At 38.9% G+C, this 23,873-nt stretch overlaps 2 protein-coding genes across 2 annotated transcripts in view; both read right to left on the reverse strand.

Moving 5' to 3' along the window:
• The window catches only part of LOC127421832 (limbic system-associated membrane protein-like), a 366,863-nt gene that overhangs the window by 235,975 nt on the left and 107,015 nt on the right, over positions 1–23,873 (reverse strand). The gene's annotated exons all lie outside the window — the stretch shown is intronic.
• LOC127422372 (heterogeneous nuclear ribonucleoprotein U-like) lies at positions 9,298–10,255 on the reverse strand. Its single transcript, XM_051665847.1, has one exon. The coding sequence runs from the start codon at positions 10,183–10,185 to the stop codon at positions 9,298–9,300; it is 888 nt and encodes a 295-aa protein (XP_051521807.1). The 5' UTR covers positions 10,186–10,255.

A 23,873-nucleotide genomic window follows, 5' to 3' on the forward strand; every position in this document is an offset into this window, starting at 1 on the left:
TGATTGGTGGACCATGGGTAATGTAGCTGCTTACCATGAATTCTGCTATCAAACATGATTTTTAAACAATGAAGTTGAAATAACAGAAGCATATACCATCGATGAACAACCTCGTAGCTCACAGTAGTTCTGTCTTTAAAGGTTTATAAGTTATCGTTAATAATCAGTTCCTCTACGGGATAAATGAATGTGATTTTTACTGCTCTATAGTGAAACTATAGAGGTCTATAGAGATTCAAACAGGCCGACAGCAGCATCGTTTGTAAGCAGTCCTGCAGAAACTATTAAAAACTGGTCAGTTTTTTATTTATCGTTTAGTAAAGATTTGAGATTTCATTAGAAGATTTTTAGAGAAACTGTGAGGGCTAAAACGTTTCCCCGCAGTAGAATACAGAACAAAGTGTGTTTTCTATTGTGTTATTAATTGATTTTGTCTCAAACTGCTCATATCTTTGTGGACAGATCTGTGGTGTTCCTCGTTGGTTTGTTTGATGGTTTTCTGGTAGCGGTGACGTTCTCAGAGCGACACATAAATTAGTATTCAGCGCACACTTGTCATTTAAGAAAGGAAAAACACAACAGTACTTGATCAATGAAGTCTCAGTGAGGAATCAGTTTGTTGTTTTAGCAGAAGCGTGTTTCTGTTTGTCTTTATGTGATGAAGAATCTCTATCAAACACACACTGATCAGAGGTCAGCGATGACACCAAGTTTTGTTTCAATATCACTGATATTGATATCAACAACTCTATTAAAGCTTTATTTCTGAGGTTAAAATGGTTATCAATGGCTGATATGAAAATGTTAGTATCAGAAGTACTAATATTTTAAGATTGATCCGCCCATGCCAAAAACTGAATTTATCATATTCATTTATCAGAAGCGACTGATGTGTCTTGGAATGATATTAAAATGTCAAGGTTAAACGACTTTGAGTTTGTCCAGATAAACTCACTTCATGATTTATGATGTAAAATGTGAGACAAGACACACACGTCTCTTTCAGTCTGTTTCTCATATATTACATTTCTTCTGTGTTTCAGCTGCTGATGTTTAATTGTCTCACAGATCAAGACTGCAGGAATCATTTCAGCTTCTTTGTTTCCTCTCTGAGATTTTATTGGATCATTTTGAACTCAAAGACTCTTGAAGGGATTCGTGACCCACAAGTCAAGAGTTTTTTGAGGATGCAGTTAAAAAGCTTTAGACAAAGTAATGTCCATTCTAAATGCAAATTACAATCTACAATTATCAGACACGGGGCTCAAATGACCTTCCACAGCAGTTTAAAATAATCCCCATTTAAACTGATAGATGGGAAAAATCCTTGACGCTGTACATGACGTGATTGTGTGTCATGAAGTCAATGTGCTCTGTCTTCAGGCGATGTGATATCACAGATGTGTTTTGACCTGTTCTCTGCAGTTATAATCCTGACACATGTTAAAATGACTTTCAGCAACGTTTACAATGTGAGTGAATGTGACACTTTCCAGAATGAAGACTCAACTGGTCAAACTGGAGATACATATTTTTCAGTATATGTTCAGTATGAACAGTCTCACTTTCTGTTTGATTATCTCCATAAATATTTGAGATGAGAAAAAAATAACAGTAGTAACACATAAACACTACAAACATTTCTCAAGGTTCTACCCAGGAAGTGATTACTGCACAATAATAATATGAATCATCTTCCTGAATCCACTTTTTATAAGATGTATGTATCTCATGAACATCCCATTCATGTGTGTGAACAGACAAAAGTTACAGTAATAAACAGGCAAAAACCACTAAATCTGTCAAAAGTCAAACAGCATCAAAAATACAGGAAGCAGTTCAAACCAAATTCAAACGCATCTCCAGAATATGCAAAAAAACAAAAAACAAACAAACAAAAAAAAAAACACAAGAGACAAGAACACAAAGGAACTGCTCAGGACTGCAGTGATCATATTCGACATGTTACACTGAATTATAGACTACAGCAGACTGAAGCAATGACTTCTGATATAACATATCTGTTTCACCAGTTAGAGCAACACTATTCAGCGTTATCCAGCCCAGACCAGTGTGTAAATTCAGCTAAACTCACTGTAATCTGGTCTTATCAGCAGGGTTTGGTTTAACACTGAGAGAAAACTCTTATACAAGTCTCCTCTCTCTCTCTCTTACATTATTATTAAGTGTCATTATACTGAAGTATTTTGATCTGATTTAAACACTTGTTGTGGCTTCAGTGAGTCTTTAGTGTCAGTGTCAGTCAGCTGGTTTCTGAAGGTGGTTTTTCAAACTTGGGTGTGCACCTGGGAACCGCACCCGGGTCCGCTTGGAAAGGTGTTCTGAGTTACGGTTCATGTGAACTCTGGTACGGTTTGCTGCTGATATGAACACAATCGTACCAAATTGCCAAAGTGAAGCGCTTGTGATGACATATAATTCACATCTTTGCAAACTCGCGATCGCAATTATTGTGGTAATCCATTTCTCATACATTATTTTGTCCAAATACACCGCCTTCAAAGAGCAGCTCACATTCTTCACATCTCTTGCAATGCATCTGCAAGCTTTTGGCAGACAAATGCTAATATTCATCACATCACTGCACATTCAATGCATCCGTGGGACACGAACACAATTGTTTTTCTGTGCATGGCATCTTTGGTAAATCCAAAGAGACAAACTTTAATACTTAACATAGTGACATCTTCTCGAGTTGTTACCTAGTCACAGTGGTAAACAGTTGCCACTTATACTCATGTTGATGACATAATCGGGCTGCGGTTCGGACCCAAATAATATGATGTGAACAAAGACCAGTGGGGGCAGCGGGAGGAAACAAACTCGGGTTTTGCCCAAGCAATCAAACCAAGTGTGAAAGCACTCTAAAGTGAATTACACATGCTGAAGTTTCATTGCTTTTATTTTCTTTGTTTAAAAGTCGTTTCATGATTTCATGATTGATTTAGTGATGTTTTTGTGTATCTGACACAGGCTGGAGGTCATAGGTCACATCATCATCATGAGTATGTGCATGTCTAGATGAGTTTTCGATCAACATGAGTTTCAGTTTTGCCATTGGTATTTTTAGTGAGTAGTTTTCTGATGGATGCAGAAGCAGTTCTTCCTCAATCTGATCACTTCATTAAAATATCAGTTATTTTTCTACCATTCAATAACCTGGACAGGCAAACAAATTATAAAACCCAATAAACATTTGTGCTATGATTGAAAAAATAATTATTATCTTTTCATGTGATTGGTAAATTGATATTCAACATAATGGATGAATTATTTTTCTGGAGAGATATACTGACTCTTTAATAATATCATGTCACTTTGATTTATCTGCATTATAGACTGACACAGTTTGTGTATATAAATCAAGTTCACGTCATTTATATGACAGACAACGATGATGAAGACAATCAAACTGTAAACACACACAGAGTGCTCAAATAAATCTGTCAGTAAATAGACTTTATTTCCCATCACACACACACACACACACACACACACACACACAACAGACTCAAACACTTACACACACACACAAACACTTACACACACAAACAATTACACAAAAACACAAACACACATAAACACTTGCACACAAACACTTACACAAACACTTACACACACAAACATTTACACAAACACTTACACACACAAACATTTACACAAACACACAAACACTTACACACACAAACACTTGCACACACTTACACACACAAACACTTACACAAACACTTACAGAAACACAGACACTTACACATACAAACACTTACACACACAAACACTTACACAAACACTTACACAAACACACAGGCACTTACACACACACTTACACAAACACACAGACACTTACACACACACAAACACACAAACACTTAAACACACAAACACTTACACACAAACAATTACACAAACACACAAACACTTACACACAAACACTTACACAAACACACAAACACTTGCATACACGCAAACACTTACACAAACACAGAAACACTTACAAACAAACACACAAACACTTACACAAACACAAACACTTACACACTCACATAAACACTTACATTCACACAAACACTTACACAAACACAAACACTTACACACACAAACACTTACACAAACACACAGACACTTACAAACACTTACATGAACACACAAACACTTACACACACAAACACTTACACAAACACACAAACACTTACGCACAAACAGTTACACAAACACTCAAACACTTGCATACACACAAACACTTACACAAACACTTGCATACACACAAACACTTACACAAACACAGAAACACTTACACACAAACAAACACACAAACACTTACACAAACACAAAAACACATTCACACAAACACTTACACAAACACACAAACACTTATACACAAACACTTACATACACACAAACACTTACACACACATAAACACTTACACACAAACACTTACACACACAAACACCTACACACACACACTTCACAGAGTGCATTAAAATGTACATGAGCTGGTGTGAGTGTTTATTGTTAATTTATCTGTCGTCCACTGATTTAATTATATCTGATTACTGGAAAAATGTGCGTCGTTTTATTTATTTGTGAGTGTAATTATGCATACAATGACGGAGGCTCAGAAAGAAACATGATTAATAGAGGATTTTAATATTCACAACTAAACACTTCAATACTAATAAATAGTGTTTGTGATTTGCATAGAAAGGTAAACAGGTCAACAACAGAGAGAGAGGGAGAGAGAGGGAGAGAGAGAGAGAGAGAGAGAGAGAGAGAGAGTGTGTGTGTGTGTGTGTGTGTGTGTGTGTGTGTGTGTGTGTGAGAGAGAGAGAGAGAGAGAGAGAGAGAGAGAGAAAACTATAATAATATTACATACTATTACCAATTAAATACCAGGTTCCCTGATTCACTTATAATTACCAATGCCCCTCCAACACCCCATCTCCATTCAAAATAAGGAACATTATTAGTATGCCGATAGTAAGTATATTCAATGATCACTCTTGATTTCACCAAAGACTTAAATAGGGTCACCATATTTACATCCTCGCCAGCATTTTTACACTGATGTGTCTTAAAAATTGCAAGTTTAGCTTGCCCTATTAAAAAATTGGCAAGTGTACACTGTTGCTGCCAAGACCTCTTATATCGGCAACCCAATATAAATAGACTACTGGTATATGAAATACCCAATTTTACAATAATTTTCCCCAACAACTCAAACAAAGAGCAGAGTCGAAAACACTCACAAAACATATGAAAAACAGTGTCAAGTGCATTACAAAAAGAACATATTGGTAAAACAGTCTCATTAAGCTTTGAAATAAAAGAATTTGAGGCGACAATGCAATGCAGTAACCTCCACTGAAGGTCCCCACATCACTTAGAGATAGGAGGTTTGTACAGTAATCTCCAGGATGGATATACCTCATCAGAAATAGATAGCCAAGACCTCCATTTAGTATCTGGTCTTTGCTTCAGTTGTCTCAGATGTACAGATTTGACACAAATATGATATAACATTTGTTTCTCAATACAATAAAATACCAAATCCCCGTAACGTTTCAGCAAGTTTGTCTGACTTGTATCATCAACAAATTCCCAATCTTTAAGAACCACCTTAAACTCAGGAAATGTCTGAGGAATAAAACCATTCAGAAGAACATTATTCATAAAAGAAGTCAGCATCGGAGGGAAAGAGGCCTTAAAATTCCTAATTAATCCCTCCATAATTCTAACCGAAGTTAGCCCAACTTGGTCAGCAAGTTCATGTACAGTTCTCCACTGGCCTTTCATTAAATCAATCAAGTCTATAACTTTGGTGATGCCAGCATTCAAAAATGTGGTTATTAAAGATGGTGATACATTAAATGGTATTTCAAAAAGGGGATTAAAAAAAAGAGGTTCTGCAATACCATAATGCTCATCCTCTTGTCTTAGCAGTTAAACAATCCCAAGATTTGATCAATGATACATAGAAACTGAAAGGCAAACAATGAGTCTTCTCCACAAAGGATTTCTGCATTAGGAACAACTGCTTGTCAAGACCAATTCCTCCAAAATTCTTGAGTATATACAGACCAAAAACAACCCAAGGCACTTGATCTGAACAATACAGGAGTTTTTGCAGTGTATGCAACCTTATTGCCAAAATTTTATATTCTAAATATATTAACCCCTGCCCTCCCTCTGCCACAGGAAGATAAAGGACACCTGGAGGAAGCCAATGGCAACCATCCCCAAAAAATTAAGAATGCTTTTTGAACACCAATAAGTAATTCTTTAGGAGGATCACAGTACATTTATGCCATAGTATTGAAGCTGCCAAGTTGTTAATAACCAAACATCTCCCTCTATAAGAGGGTTGTGGAAGAATCCATCGCCACTTCTGAATTCTACAAATCACCTGATCAAATAGTCCTTCCCAGTTCTTTTCTATGTAACTATTAGTCCCAAAATAAAGACCAAGGACTCTAAAGCCATCTCTGGCCCATCTACATTGCTGTGGTAGCTGGGGAGGTCCTGCGCCCTGCCAGTCTCCCAACAGCAAGGATGAACAATTCCCCCAGTTAATACATGCAGATGAAGCTTGCCAAAATCGATCTAAGGTAAAGATCAATCTTGTAACATCTTCAGAGTCTTTTATAACTACCGTTATATCATCTGCGTAAGCTGTAAGTTTAACTGGATCGACACTGGGGAAACTTAAAACCACGTAACTGCCTCCTAAGTGAAACCAGGAGAGGCTCAATAGAAATTGCACACAGAAGACCTGAAAGAGGGCACCCTTGCCTTATTCCCCTGGTTACAGAGAAAGGCCTAGTTAAGGAACCATTAAGACTTCACATGCTATAAATTTCATTATATAACAATTTAATGAGAGAAACAAAATAAGGACCAAAACCAAAAGCTTCCAGGGTCTTAAATAAATACTGATGATCCACCCTGTCAAACGCCTTTTCTTGATCCAGTGAAAGAAAACCAATGTCCAAATTGTGCAATTTTACAACTGTAATAATATCTCTCACAAAAAAGAGATTATCAAAAATGTACCTTTTGGGGACACAGAATGTTTGATCTTTATGAATGACTGATGCCATATATTTTTTAAGTCTATTAGTCAATGCATTTGATAAAATCTTAAAATCAGCACAGATCAATGATACCGGATGCCAGTTCTTTAGACACCCAAGATCACCCTTTTTTGGAATTAGTGTTAGAATTGCCCTTCGACAACTCAAAGGAAGAGTTCTTTGATCAATGCATTCAAGAAAAACATCATATAGGTCTTGTCCAATTAAATTTCAGAAAGACTTGTAAAATTCTGCTGAAAGACCATCCAGCCCAGGTGATTTCCCAGAACACATCTCCTGAACAGCTTGTGAAAGTTCTCCAAATGATAAAGGACTGTCTAAGTCATCACGTTCCTCTTCAGATAGCTTAGATAGGTCACATAAAAATTTGTCAGCAGCTGCTCCGTCGCATGTCTCAGAACAGTATAAATCCTCATAAAAGGAAAGAGCACAATGTTGAATTTCCCGTTGGTCAGTTGTAACTCCACCACATGGAATCTTCAATTGATGAAAGATCTTCTGTTCCCTTGACCTTTTTTCAAGTCCAAAAAAGAAAACTGCAGGAGCATCCATGTCATTCAGCTGGGCAAACCTGGTCCTTAGAAGGGCTATTTGTCCTTGTTCCTCCAATCAATTCTTTAAAAGGAGCTTATCTCTTATCTCTTGCAATAAAAGTTGAATTATTGTGGGTACAGTCACTGCTTTGCCCAAGGATGTCTTGTTCAAGAGACTTTTTTCTTTGAGGGCTCTAGAGCTATGTGCAGTGTACTGTTGGCAAAAAGTCTTAATTTGCGCTTTACCGATGTCCAACCATTGACTCAAAGACTGAAAATTACATCTCTCCTCTCTCCAAGTTTTCCAGAAAAGATTAAAAGCATGAATAAAGGTGCAGTCCTGCAATAATCTGTTATTAAAGAGCCAATGTGATTTTAAAAATCTAGGAAATGAGAAAGAAACTACAATTAGATAAATAGTGATGATCTGACAGAAAAGATGGCGAAATCGAGCTATTAAAAAACCTACTCCTATTGCCTTTCTCAACATAGAAATGATCAAGCCTAGCCCCTGACATATTATTAGAATTAGCTTTTAACCATGTGTACTGTCTAACCCCAGGAAAGGCCTCCCTCCACAAATCAACTAAATGATGATCATTTATTAATTTCTTTAAACTCCCAGCAGAAGATGGATGAGGTTCATCATGATTCCTATCCAGATCTGGATTAACAGTACAATTGAAATCACCACCAAGCACAAGAATATTTCCCTGAGGACACTGTGATAAAGCATTAGAAAGTATTTTGAAAAACATAATACATTCTTTTTTTTTTTTTTTTTTTTTTGGTTCTTCAGATTATATTCTCAAATACGAAATAATGAGTTTTGATTCGACACAAAACCATCTGCAGATACTGCTTTACAGACATAACACAGGATAAAAACATATCCACACAAGGAACTATTTTTGATCATTACTAATCTGCAACATGAGAACAGATGTGCATCAGACCAATCAGAATCATTTAAAAAAATGGTATTAAAAGGAAAATGATAACCGTCACAGGTTTGAGACATCAGAAATTTTATTCAAAATGTATTAAAATTTCCAATATGATCTAGCTAGTCAAAAGTGTTACATGGTCTTAAATGAATGAGTAAATACAGGCCTATGATCATTCAGAACAATACCCATAACCATCCACTGCAAAATGTGGTTCTTTAATCTTAAAAGATAGAAACATAAAATCAGTGGTGAAACTATTGGAACACAAATGCCCCGTCTCTCTCCCTCTATACATCCGATGTAATCCAAGCGTGCAAAGCATCCTCAAAATTATCCTGCTCGATTTTGAAACCTTTAAGCACATCATTGTGTGGGAGCTGTTTGGGGCAGACAATACCACATACTAATTTCAAATGCCAAACTTTTCATCTACAAGTACATAGAGAGAAAAAATAACAATGAAGCAGCGTGTAAACAAATATTTAGTATAAGATCAAAACAGGGATACTTGCCAATAAAACTCAAACAGAGCAATGGAGGTCCACAGAAATGTGGTTACCTTTAAGTTTGGCATAATTAGGGAGAGAATTAATTTCTATAGAGAGCAAAAAAAGGGCAAGATGGGGCAAGAGGAGAGGGAACATAAAAAAGGCAAAGGAGCATAAGGAATGCTGCTTAGGGAATGAGCTGGGAGGGACGTCTCAAGTGGCTGCAATGCTACTACTGTGTTCCCTGGGCGCCCTGACTGCCTTGGGTGCCTTGCTGGTTGTAGTTGCCGTAACTGCCGTACTGGTTGCTGTACTGGTTCCACTGGCTCTGAGCATACTGCTGGTACTGTTGATTGTAGCTTCGCTGCTGCTGGTTGTAGGTTTGTCATCATGTGGCCTCTTGCGATCTTGCAACATGTTCCGATCATCCTCTGTTTTGACCTGTGCATCCATAGCGCCCCATTCGTTGGCTTGTTCAGCTTGCTGTGGAACATCCTCATCTGTCTTATTCTCTGCCTTCACTTCATCACCATCCGGTCCTTCCTGCTGGGAGTGTTGACTTGAGTCTCCCTCTGGCATCTGGCATGATGCTGGTTCCTCAAACGTATGCACTGCCTGAGGATGTGAAGGTGTTACCTCATATTCCTGCTTCAACTCCTGGAGCGGCTGCTTGCCCTCAGACTCCTGGTCATCTTGGCACTGCTCTGTCATCTGTCCCAGCATCACATCTGCTGCATGATCAATCTGTCCAAAACCAGGCATGGGGGCCTCGGTGCTGTCCTCGTTGCTTTCATTATTCTCATTCCCCTGATCATCGTACTCACCCTGGAAGAGGTCTGTGCTGTTTCCATCATCAAACTGTGCCTTATCATCTTCTCCATAATCTTGTTCCCCACCTTCATCTTTATACTCATTGCCATCTCCAGCCTCCAAGTCTTGATCTTCCTCGCCCGGTGCAGCATCGCCTGACACCTCGACCTCCAGCGCTGCCTGCAATCTGTCCACCAGATCCGCCTTCAGCCCGCGGGTGTCCAGGCCTCGACGCTGGAGCTCCTCTTTCAGCTCATTCACTTTGAGCTTTTTAACATTGAGCTCGCTCATGGTTCATGCACCTCCAATAGCGGTGTATGCCGAACTTTTCTGTCCGTTTTTCACTCAAGCAAATTGTCGCAATGGCGATATTGAAGATGGAGGGTGACCATGGCTGACCACTTCCTGCACCTCGCAACCAACATAATACATTCTTGACCAACATTTGGAGCATACACATTAAAAAAGGAAAAATGTGTATCACCTAAGGCAATATCAGCTCTCAGAATCTGACCAGGCATAACCTCATCCATATCTGGTTGACTACTGACACATAGGGAACAAAGGATGGCAACACCTGCACTGAGGTTTGTTCCATGACTTAACAAAACATTGCTTTTCCAATCACCAGTCCACTTTGACTGATTCTGCTGATCTGTATGTGTTTCCTGTAATAAAATCACACCTGCTTTCTTTAAACGCAAATAATCAAATAAAGCAGCTCTCTTTTCTATACCCTGACAACCATTAATATTAAATGTTCCAATATTTAAGGTTGCCATAAGGGAAGAATAGAAAAAGCAAACAACAGCCCCAAAAATCACCCTATTAATGAACATGGCCCTATTAATATTTCTTTTGACAAGTTTTTAATCTTTTTTAACAGCGCTCACGTTTCTTGAGTCTATATCGTTTAGGCTGGTCGAGCTCCTCCAATGAAGCCTTTCTCATAGCTATAACACAAGAATCGACAAAAAGTTGCAAATCAGAGAAATACTTCTCTAATTTTGGTCTTCGCTGATTGAAAGTGCTGTCAAGAAAATCGTTAATTTGTTGTACCGTATAATAAGGTGGCTTCATTTGAAGGCTGCATTTTTTTCCTGCAGAACTTCCTTGTGAACTGACATCAGTGAGATAATCTACAATATCAGATGCCTCACTATTAGAATCAATATCTATAGACTGAGTCTCACCTCTCTCGGTGAGCTGGTCCACGTCACTCTGTGACAGGCCAACAGATGCTTGCGAGTCCCACGACTCTCCGGCTCCCGCGAGCTCACTTGGCTCCCCCGGGCACTCTGGGTCACTGGTTCCCGCAGCGGTGGTCTCTGTTCCACCGCAAGCCCCACTGCTGACATTATCACACTCACTAGCGTTCACTGAACGCGTTTCTGCACCCTCAGCATGACTGTTTGCTGCGTGCTCATTCGGATATTCTTCATCTTTAGACAAAGAATCGGATACAGCCCGCTGATCAGTCTTATTATCTACATCCTGATTGATATTTTCCGAAGTAGAAGCCACTCGCTCCAGAAATATATTAGGTTCCATCTCATTTTGTTTAGCCACCTTATTAGATGGACATTTTTGTTTTGTGTGACCAAAAATCCCACAAGAAAAACATTTCATTGAGTCCGTGCTGATAAAAATTGTATAATCTTTACCTGACAGAGTCAATTTCACAGAAACATCCAAGTTTTGAAATTCAACATTCAAAATCATGAAGGTTTGACGTCTAAAGGACATAACATGTTTCAAGTCAGGATGTTTTTCAGCGAGGGGAATCATTTCGGCATCACTATTTTACCATAGCGGCCAAGTAATCGCTCAAGTGAGTCATTAGAGATAAACGGAGGCACATTGGAAAGAGTTACCTTTTTAGAAGGGCTCGACAGCGGTAAAACAGCAGAAAAGCATCACCAACAGATAAGCCGACTTCTACTAAATGATGAACCATAGACTCTTCTTTCAAAAACACAACGACAGCTTTATTCATTCTAGATGCTGACATTATGTTCCGAGCACCTATTTCACTGCTAATAGCAGTCAAACAGTCTTCAACAGTGATAGATTCATCTGGTATACATTTACAGCCAATCCGGGCAGTTAAAGCAGCAAACCCATCAGAGTATGCCGACATTTTCACAACCCCTAACAGCTAATTAGAAATAACTACAAACTAATCTAAACTAAATTATTACAGAAATAGGAAAAAGGAAAAACTCACTCAAAAAAGCCGCCACACGCTCAAACACTCACACACTCCTCCCAGTTACTCCGCACATGCGCTCAGAGAGAGAGAGAGAGAGAGAGAGAGAGAGAGAGAGAGAGAGAGAGAGCGAGAGACTGATGTGAACTTAAGAAAAGCATTGACGATGTACAGACTCAGTGAGCACAGCCTGGCCATAGAGATGGGGTGGTGCAGACAGATGTGGGTATCCCATGAGGAGAGACTCTGCTCCCACTGCAATCTGGTAATCATGGAGACAGAGCTGCACTTCCTCACGGAATGTCCAAAATATGAAATCATCAGAAACCACTATTATCCCAAAATTAACAAAATATTTAATTTAATAACTGCACCCCAACTGAAAAAATTCCTTTTATCCTCGGCGAAAAAGCTGATCGTGCAAATATAGCTGCAAGATTTGTAGCATCCTGCCATCTCCTGAGGGACAACCACAACTAATGAATGAGCATTCGATAAATGTATTATTAAAAATGTAACACCCCCCCCCCCCCTCCCCCAACTCACAGATAGAGAGAGACAGATATATAGAGAGAGAGCGAGATAGTGGGTTGAGATGTGGGGACCTAAATGCAAGGACAGGTTCAGAATCGGACAATATAGATACCCATGGGAATAACCACATACTGAAAGCCAACACACATCTAACCCCCACCACTACAACACGGAACAATCCGGACAGTACAGTCAACAAAAACGGTAAGGAGTTGGTGTGTCTCTTTCGAGGCCTGGGTCTGCAAATGCTTAATGGTAGGACCCGAGGGGATTCTTTAGGTCGATTCACATACTGCTCAGCCCTTGGGGCTAGTGTAGTCGACTATGCCATTACAGACATGGACCCCTTCTATATACGTGCATTCACTGTCAGACCACAGTCTTCCTTATCAGACCACTGTCAAATTAATGTGTTCCTAAAGAAAATTCAACACCATAGAACAGACCAAGGGCCCAGCAACTGTTCAAACTAAACCCAACATACAAATGGTCCCCAAAATATGAGTCCGAATTCCTTAGTGCAATTAGCTCCAAAGAAATGTCCAACCTAATCAATAGATTTCAAATAACACAGTTTATGGCTAACAAGATTGACGTAAATTCTGCAGCACAACAAATAAATGATATTTATCAAAGGTGCTCAATCAAAGCAAACCTACTCTGTACAAACAAGACAACTAAACTATAAACTGGGGATGAAATTTGGTTTGATAAAGAATGTGAAATTAAAAGAAAACTACTCAGACAGCTCTCTAACCAAAAACACAGAGAGCTACACAAAGCTGAATCCAGACAAAACTATTGTGAAGCACTCAGGGATTATAAAAATACAATATGCCAGGGGTCATGTGACGCCATGCAAGGAGCATACGTGTGAGCGACGAGCTCTGCGCACTTTGCTGTATTTTCGATTATTTTCATGTTATAATCTGGTGAATTTTGAAATACCCAGTTACACATTTGTCCTTTGTTGCAACACATGGCAAAGAAGTCAAAATCCTTGAGCTCTGGAGACATTAAAAGACACTTACGTGTTCAGGATGAAAGCCCCGACAGGCCTACAGACAGGGGACACGATTTAGATGGCGCGGCGGGAGAGGAGATCAAACGTCAGTTGTCCAACATGTCGGTGATGTTGACGAAGATTCTTGCTGACTTGGAGGATCTCGCTGTAATACGTCGATCGATTATGGCGATGGAAATAAAATTCTCTGAGTTAGGTACAAGAGTGACTGATGTTGAGAGACAAATCGATTTTCTGGAATCTTCGGAGAGGGAATTAACCGCTAATCCACCCGTGACCAAAGTTGATTTGGAACATCTCCTTGAAAAGCTTGAAGATCTTGAGAATAGAAGCCGCAGGAATAACGTTCGAATTGTTGGAATTCCTGAGCATGAGGAGGGCAGAGATATAGTGAAATTCCAAGACGAGTTTTTCCCGAGTCTGCTCGACATAACAGGCCACAAGTTGTTTTGTGATGAACACTTTTCCTTAAAGAAACTTTTGCATTGATGAAAGATTACTTTTGCATTGAAGTTCCCGGACAGTTTGAGAGTGGACACTATGGATGACCGCACAAAGGATGTCTTTTATAAAGTTGACGGATTGTGTAAGTCATGGTATATACGTTTATGCAGCCTCCGAGTGAATTGACTTGACCATCCGGGGAACCGGGATGCCGCTTTTGTTTCTTTTTGTATTGGTTCCACCTAGCGGCTGGAGCTTGTTCTATTGAATTTTTATGGGACATTGGAATGATTACGTCATTCGCTGAATTCTTAACAGCTGGCTCACTGAACATTCATTTGTCTGTCCGAGGAATCTGAATGGTTTTATATCGGCTGGAATTTGTTTTGTGGATGATCACACCATTAAGACAGTTCTGTGAATGAATCTACACATTCTTTGTGTTCATTCTTCCTATTTGCTGGGTTTATTTTACAAAGTATTTTCTGTTATGTAATTTGTGAGGCAAAAATGAGCAATCCGATGGCAAAGTTGTCGTGGAGGCTCGTGGGCGTTCGTGGACCTTTTGAGTTTAAAGGACTGTCGTCGGTTGGCGCTTTCGTGCGTGGGTATAATGTGCACGTTTTTCTTTTTTCTGTTTGTTTTGTTCGGGGGTTGATTGTTTCACTAATGGGGAATGTGGTCTGTATAATTTAGTTTTTCACACACAATTTTTTTTTTTATTATATCAATATGTCAAATGTTAATATGAGTGTACTATCTCTCTCCACATGGAATGTAAATGGGTTGGGGCACCCCATAAAAAGAAGGAAGGTTAGTTCTTTTCTTAAGCGTAATAAATATGATATAGTGTTTCTTCAAGAAACACATCTCTCCCTGCAGGAAGCTGAAAAATTTGGGAAGATATGGGGTGGACATGTTTTTTTTAAGTGCTGGCTCAAGCAAGAGCAAGGGAGTCATTATATTGATTAATAAACATCTACAATTCAAATGTCTCAAACAGATTAAAGATAAATTAGGAAGAGTCATTATTGTGTTAGTTGAAATTCAGGGGCAAAGGTTGATTTTGGCTAATATTTACGCACCTAACGCTGATGATCAAGGCTTTTTTATAGATCTTGAAGGGATGTTGCAAGCCGCTGGCACCCTTCATAATATAATATTGGGAGGAGACTTTAATCTTTTGATGGACTCAGTTCTTGATCATAGTGAAGCAAAAGTGTGTAAACCCCCTACAGCAACATTGACGCTTCACAGGATGTGTAAAAATCTTGGTCTTACGGATATTTGGAGACATTTGAACCCATCTGGTAGGGACAATAAATTTTTTTCATCAGTCCATAAGATTTATTCTAGAACAGATTTTTTTTTTGATATCCAAATCCCTCATTTCATCTGCTGTGGATTGCTCAGTTGGAAACATTTTAGTCTCAGATCATGCCCTGGTGAGTTTAGAGGTGATGCCACATATAGAGAAAAAGAAATCATATAGTTGGCGCCTTAATGTGTCCCTTTTGTAAAATCCTGATTTCCAACAAATGTTAAAGACTGAAATCAATGTTTATATGAAGACCAACTGGTCCTCGGTATCCTCTGTGGGCGTGGCTTGGGAGGCACTTAAGGAGGTTCTTAGGGGTCGGATCATACAGTATGCCTCATTCATCAAAAAATCCAATGCACGAGAACTCGTGGAGTTGGAAGAGAATATTAAAAGTGCCGAGGCAGAGCTGAAGCACTGAATGTCAGCTGATGGCCTCAGAGAATTGACCCGATTGAAATACAGATATAATACTATTTTGTCACAGAAAGTGGAGTTTTGGTTATTCAGGGCAAGACAGTCATACTTTGAGTCGGGTGACAAAGCAGGGAAGCTTTTGGCTAGATATATGAAGCAGAGAGAGTCTCTTTCTATCATTCCCTCAGTGAAATCTGCTGGTTGTGAAATTTTTACTTCAGCCATTGATATTAATAATGCCTTTAAAGAGTTCTATATTGATCTTTATAGTTCCATGTCTTCGTCTACTGATGAAGATATTAGAAACTTTGTGGAACCATTAGAACTCCCTAAACTGACGATTGAACAAAAAAACTCTCTTGATTCTGAGATAACCTTGGAGGAGCTTGATGAGGTAATTAAGTCCCTACCTACTGGCAAGGCTCCGAGGCCAGATGGTTTTGCCGCTGAATTTTTCAGATCTTATGCTACAGAACTGGCTCCACTTTTGTTAGAAGTTTATACTGAATCATTAAAGAACGGAAAGCTTCTACCAACCATGACACAAGCTTGGATCATTCTGATTCTTCAAAAATACAAAGATCCAAGTGAGTGTAAAAGTTACCATCCAATCTCCCTGATCCAACTAGATCTAACTAGACCAGTCAAAAATTCTGACTAATTATATTATAATTTTCTTTATTTATCACACATTATACATTTGCACATATACAGTGAAATTCTTCTTTTTCACATATCCCAGCTAGGCTGGGGTCAGAGTGCAGGGTCAGCCATGATATGGCACCCCTGGAGCAGATAGGGTCAAGGCCCTTGCTCAAGGGCCCAACAGTGGCATCTTGGCGGTGCTGGGGCTTGAACCCCTGACCTTCTGATCAGTAACCCAGAGCCTTAATCGCTGAGCCACCACTGCCCATTTATTCAGGGCCGTAGCTCTTCTGATAACATCAGGCGTCTCATCAATATTATGTGGTCAGTGGCGAATGATCAGTCTCCGGTCGCTGCCATCTCACTTCACGCCGAAAAAGGCGTTTGATATGGTAGAATGGGATTATCTTTTTAAGGTTTCGGAAATACTTTTATTGGTTGGATTAAGTTAATTTATAGACACCCTGTAGCAGTGGTACAAACAAATTGATTAATTTCAGATTATTTTACTTTGGATACGGGAACTCGGCAGGGCTGCCCTCTTTCCCCTTTATTGTTCTGTCTTGCCCTGGAACCATTAGCAGCTGCGATAAGAAAGGAGGATGATTTTCCAGGGGTGGTGGCGGGAGGTGTGGCGCATAAACTTCTGCTTTACGCAGATGATATTTTATTATTTGTCTCTGAACCTACTAGACCTACTCTATGCCTTGCCTCCACAGAATTATTAATTCCTTTTCTAAGTTCTCAGTATACAAAGTCAATTGGTCTAAATCCAAAGTTTTGGCTCTGACAGCGTACTGTCCAGTAACGGCTTTCCAGCCGGGTGCCTTCCAGTGGCCCAAACAGGGCATTAAGTATTTGGGGATTTTATTCCCAGCAAATTTGTCTGATTTAGTTAGTGTTAATTTTGACCCTTTAATAAAAAGGTTTTCGAGCGATGTGGGCAAGTGGGCTTCATTACATTTATCGATGATTGGGAAGGTTAATGTTATTAAAATGAATTGTATTCCAAAATTTAACTACCTGCTACAGTCCCTACCTGTAGATGTCCCCCTCTCTTATTTCAAGGAATTTGACAGCATAGTGAAGTCCTTCATTTGGAATGGGAAATGTCCCAGATTGCATTTCAATAAGTTACATAGGCCGATTGACAAAGGTGGGCTAGGCCTACCCAAGATTTTATTTTATTACTATGCTTTCAGTCTCAGACATTTGGCTCATTGGTCACTTCCACCTGAGAGAGCCCCTCCCTGGTTTGTTATTGAACAGGCAGTTCTTGCCCCTATTTCGCCGTTACAAAGCATCTCTATCAAACTGATTGGAAAAGTTAAGTTACACCCCATTATTTCGCATTTACACTCGGTATGGACTAAAGTGTCCAGATTGTTTAAATTGGACACTTATTTAAATGCTGCCTCGAGCATACTGTATGGCAGAACCCAAGACTGTGTATTGGCAAGTCCCCTTTCTGCTGGCCAGAGTGGATTGTGACGGGGGTTGCTACACTCGGTGACCTATATGAAAGTGGAGAGTTGATATCGTTTGAAAACTTAGTCCAACATTTTGGGATCCCCAGACCTCAGTTTTATAGGTATTTACAATTGCGCCACCTGCTCTGTACTATTTTTGGTAGTAGCACACACCCCCCTGAGGATGCAGATGCTTTGGGAGAGGTGATTGTGGCTTTTGGAAAAGGTCATGAGGCATCAGTGTACTACTCCCTGTTAATTCAGAGTATGTGGGATTGAGTTTTAACTTCTATTAAGAAATTATGGGAGAAAGATTTGAATTTGGTATTGGAGGATGGAGTGTGGACTAAGATTCTTAAAAATGTCAAGTCTGCATCTAGAGGTGCAAGGGTTCGCCTTATGCAATTTAAGATTTTACAAAGATTTTATTGGACCCCCTCTAGATTTTATAGGCTTGGTCTTAAAGACACACCCACCTGCTGGAGATGCCAATCAGAAGTTGGAGACACAACCCATGTTTTTTGGGGATGCGTAAAGATCCAAGATTTTTGGTTAAAGATTCAGAATTATTTGCGTGACATTCTGGGCACTCAAATTTTACTTTGCCCCAGACTTTGCATTTTGGGCGATGGGGAAGTTATAAATTCGAGGGAAAATATATAAAAAATTGGGTTCTGACTGATGTGATGATCAGTAGACAAATTATTTTAAGGGGATGGAAGTCAGACGGAGTGCCACCATTTCCAGTGTGGTGTGCGGAGATGGGGAGGGTGGCGGCTTATGAGAGGATGATAGATGGATGGCTGGGGCAGGAGGACTTATTTTTCAGGAAGTGGGGTAGGTATTTGGCAGTTTTGGAGGACTCTAGGGGAAGGGATGAGGAGGGAGACGTTTAGTTTAATTATGCATGTTTATTATATATTTTATTTTATTTATTTTTAATTTTTTAATTTTATTGTTTTTGTGTGTGTATTATTTTATGTGACCACAGGGGTGTTCTTTGGGGTAGGGTGGGGTTGGTGTTTGGGGATGGATATTAATGAGTGTTAAAAGTTAAATGTTGATTCGGTGTATATATGTTGTGTTTTTCTCTGTTGTCCTTTCTTTTTGAATCAATAAAAAATGTTAATTACAAAAAAAAACAAACAAAAAAATACAATACGCCACAAAAAGCAACAACACCTAAACCACACTCTTAATGAAATTGAAGACTCAATTAATAATAATCAGTTCTGGGAAAACTGGAACAGTCTGAATAAACAACACAGCCAGGACATAGCCATACAAAACAGAGAATTATGGAAAGGCTATTTAAAAAACTCCCCCAGAAAATCTCACACCTGACCAGAAAAACATGCAAAATAAGTCAATTGGAATCTACAATAAAAAATAACCAAAACCATTTAGACTACCAGATTAGCAGAGAAGAATTGACAGATGCACTTAAAAACTAAAACTCAGAAAGGCATGTGGTTTAGACAACATTAGAACAGAAATACTGAAGCACAGCCCTGCAGTAATGCAGGAGGTCTTGTTAAAACTGTTCAGTCTGGTTCTGCAAACTGGCTACTTTCCTGATACCTGGAGTATGGGCTTAATACACCCATTATATAAGAATGGAGACAAATTCAACCCCAATAACTACATTTGTGTGAGCAGTAATCTGGGGAAGACTTTCTTTTGTATCCTGAACGCCCGGATACAGGCCTTCCTTATCAAGCACAATGTCTTGAGTAAGAGTCAGATTCGATTCCTACCAAACCACCGCACCACCAACCACATTCACACACTACACACGATAGTCAACCAGCACGTTCGTCAAAAAAGCAAAGGCAAAATTTATGCATGTTTTATTGATTAAAAAAAGCATTTGATTCCATTTGTCATGATGATCTATATTATAAAATTCTACAATCCGATAATGGGGGTAAAATGTATGACACTATCAAATCTATGTATTCGGACAACAGGTGCGGAGTTAAAATTGTCAATAAAAGAACAGAATTCTTCACTCAAGGGCGTGGAGTGAGACAGGACTGCAGTTTGAGTCCGACTCTGTTCATCTTTTACATGAATGAGTTAGCAGTGCTACTGGAACAATCTGCAACACCCGGTCTTACTCCAAATAATTCTGAAGTTCTTCTCTATGCAGATGATCTGGTGCTGCTGTCAGCTACTGCACAAGGACTACAGCAGCACCTGGACCTGCTGCAGAACTACTGTCAGAACTGGGCCATGACAGTCCATCTGAAAAAAACTAAAATTATGATCTTCCAGAAAAAAGCCAGATTACAGGAATCCAGATACACATTCACTCTGGGAAACACACCCTACACTACGACTACATCGGTCTTAAAATCAGTGCTTCAGGGGGTTTTGTTCTGGCAGTGAATGCACTAAAAGAGAAAGCTAGAAGAGCATTCTATACTATTAAGGGCAAATTTACCCAAATAGACATTCCTGTAACAATTTGGAGTAAAATCTTTGATAGTATTATTATGCCTATCGCTCTGTACGGATGTGAGGTTTGGGGTCCACTCTGTCTGACAGGTTACTCTAGATGGGACAAACACCCCATAGAATCCCTGCATGCAGAATTCTGCAGAAACATCCGAGGAGTTCAGAGAAGAACACCTACCAATGCATGCCGGGCCGAACTAGGCAGGTACCCCCTAATTATACATATTGAAAAACGATCCCTCAAATTCTGGACACACCTAAATTCCAGTTCCCCTAACACACTGCAACGTGAAGCCCTTAAAACCCAAGAGCTGAAGCCTAAAACCAGTCCCCTTTATCAGCTGACTCTGAAACTCACAAACACACTAACAACTAACAAACACCAGTTTCAGACCAGCACTGCTGAACAAAACCAAATCACAATAAACCAAATCATAAAAGAAAGCACAAATTCATATTTGGACCATTGGGAAAATGAAAGTAAAAACCAAAGCAAACTGGAATGTTATCGGACCCTAAACAGAACGTATAATCTAGCAGAATATCTCCACACTGTAAGAGATCCAAAACAGAGACAAATCCTCACCAAATACACTCACTGATCACAGTCTGGCCATAGAAAACAAACATGAACGAGTCTGTGCTCACTGTGACAGAGACACACTTTCTCCTTCACTGGGAGAAACTGAACTCTCATGCCACAGTTCTCCAGTTCAGCAGAAACAGATCAAATGCAGGTGTTACTGGGGGAGGACAATCATGCATCAGTGCAGCTAAATTCAGAAAACAATCACTGCCTTAATGTTCTTCAGTCACAGTATTTTTATTCTCTTATGTTCATAATGTCTTGTTAAATGCTTATTTTATTTTATATTGTATCGTGTATATTGTTATTATAGTTTTATTTTATTCATTACCTGGCACCTTATTTTAATTCTATTTTTATTGTTATTAGTTACTGTTTTATTATTATTATTTGTCTTGTCATAATCTGTTTTGTGTATTAATGCTTTGGCAATATTGTATGTAAACACAATCGTGCTAATAAAGTACTTTAAAATTGAATTGAAATTGAGAGAAAGAGACAGAGAGAGAGAGAGAGAGAGAGTAATAACTGTGGTCTTCAGCCGTTCATATAAGTTCTGATTTGTTATGTTATTTAACTTAAATGTTGTTAACTATTAATACAGTGTGTTGTTCTATTTTTGGCATACATTCTCAGCTTTGGCAATATTGTATTGTTTACAGTCCTGCTTATAAAGCTTTTCTTAATTGAATAGATAGAAATAAAGAGATTGATTTAAAAATGTCTTTTTATTACTGAATGTCCATAAAAGAAAACATTATGCCTTTTTACACCATCAAATCAGAGAAAGATACAACCAGGGTTTAAAAATGAACTTTTTGGCTCACCGGCCAAAGTCACAAGCCACTCAACATTTTCACTAGCCAAAATCTCCTGCCTTACAAAAACTGATAAAAGTAACTGGAGACTGTAAATTCATGCATTTGTTTGGAGGTGTTATTTGAACAAGAATGATATGAGTATAATAATGATTTAAGTCACCTTTAGAATATCTGAAGAAAACATGACAAGTTAGAACAGAAGTAGATTTAGTAGTTTGAACTACTTCATTCTAAATTGTACTTGCCCTTACGAAAATCGAGAGTTCATGGCAAATTTGCCGCAAATTCACCACTGATAATTTCACATGCAAATGAGCTTTGCGGCAAATACTCCATTGTTGCCAAAGGTTTTCCGGAGGTTCACCACTACCGCCGAAGAGCGGCAAATGATGTACTGGGATGCACACATGAAAATATGATTTATGTGTAAATGATGAATCTTTAGATGATGATTCATATGAAATTGAATCCCCACTCAGCACGTTCATGACTCATTATTCACAGGCACTAATTAAAGAATAATCCAGACACCGCCAGACTCTGATGTTTAATTCATCAGTTAAAAAGATAACTAGAACCAATAAATCTTTCCTGCTAATGAAATATAGCTGCGGGAGATCGAGCAATTAGTTTAAACCATCAGATCAGGTCATCATCTGAAGTTATGATTCACTAATTAGTTTCACTGCAGGAATATTTGGAATATTTCAGTTTTACCTTTGGAAATGATTGAAAGGAATTAATTAATGTTGTTGAGATTAATGACACGAAACATTTAGAAAAAAACACAAAAGCATTCATAATTACAGAAGAAATGTGATTAACTCTTTAATGTCCCATTACTTTACAATGACCGACTCTTGATCGTTAAAATTAAAATCGTCAGTGTTTTTCTTGTAATAATGACGTGAAGCTCATGAGAGTTTTGAGTTGTGAAGAACAGAATGAAAATAGATGAGAGTTTTTATTCATAGTGAACGGGAAAAAACAAACAATTTATTGAACTCATTCTATTCATTACTGGAGTGCTGCTTAATTAAGTGAATAAATGAAGTATTAATTGGCTGATAGAGTCGATCTGCCCACACACATACACACTCACACATATGTACACACACACTCACACACACACACACATATATGTACACACACACACACACACACACATATGTACATGTGCACGCGCACACACACACACACACAAACACACACACACACATATGTACATGCACACGCGCACACACACACGTACATACACACATACATATGTACGCACACACTCACACTCACACATATGTACACTCACACATATGTACACACACACACACACACATATACACACACACACACACACACACACACATATATGTACACACACACACACACACACACACATATGTACATGTGCACGCACACACACACACACACACACACACACACATATGTACATGCACACGCGCACACACACACGTACATACACACATACATATGTACGCACACACTCACACACACACACACACACACGTACACACAATCACACATGTACACGCACACTCACACACACACATATATACACTCACACACACTCACACATATGTACACACACACATATGTACACGCGCACTCACACATTGTTTTCTCCTGATAAAACACTTACCCTTGAATTCTCCACAATACCCAAAAATACCTGTCTGTCTGTCTGTCTGTCTGTCAGGTAGTTAATGTCTGTAGGTCTCCGTCTGGAGTTGATTTAGTCACATGACTCTTTATTTTCTTTCTAAACTGGATCAGAGAGTAAGATGACGTCATTGCTGCTTCTCTCGACTCTTATTGGCTGATGATCTGGTGTGTAGATGACACACTGAGTTAAATGATGAGCTCATTCACATCCTCACATACTGTCAAATCTATAAATATACAACATCATATGCAGATGAGATTATAGATTCATCATGAGTTACTGTGAACTATATTCTTCCTCAAGCATTTATGAGCTGTTTATTTTTAATCCCTTCAGTAATTTATCACAGTTTGTGTTTGTGAGTATCTTTA

The sequence above is a fragment of the Myxocyprinus asiaticus genome, chromosome 31, assembly GCF_019703515.2.
Source record: "Myxocyprinus asiaticus isolate MX2 ecotype Aquarium Trade chromosome 31, UBuf_Myxa_2, whole genome shotgun sequence".
NCBI classification, from domain to species: Eukaryota; Metazoa; Chordata; class Actinopteri; order Cypriniformes; family Catostomidae; genus Myxocyprinus; species Myxocyprinus asiaticus.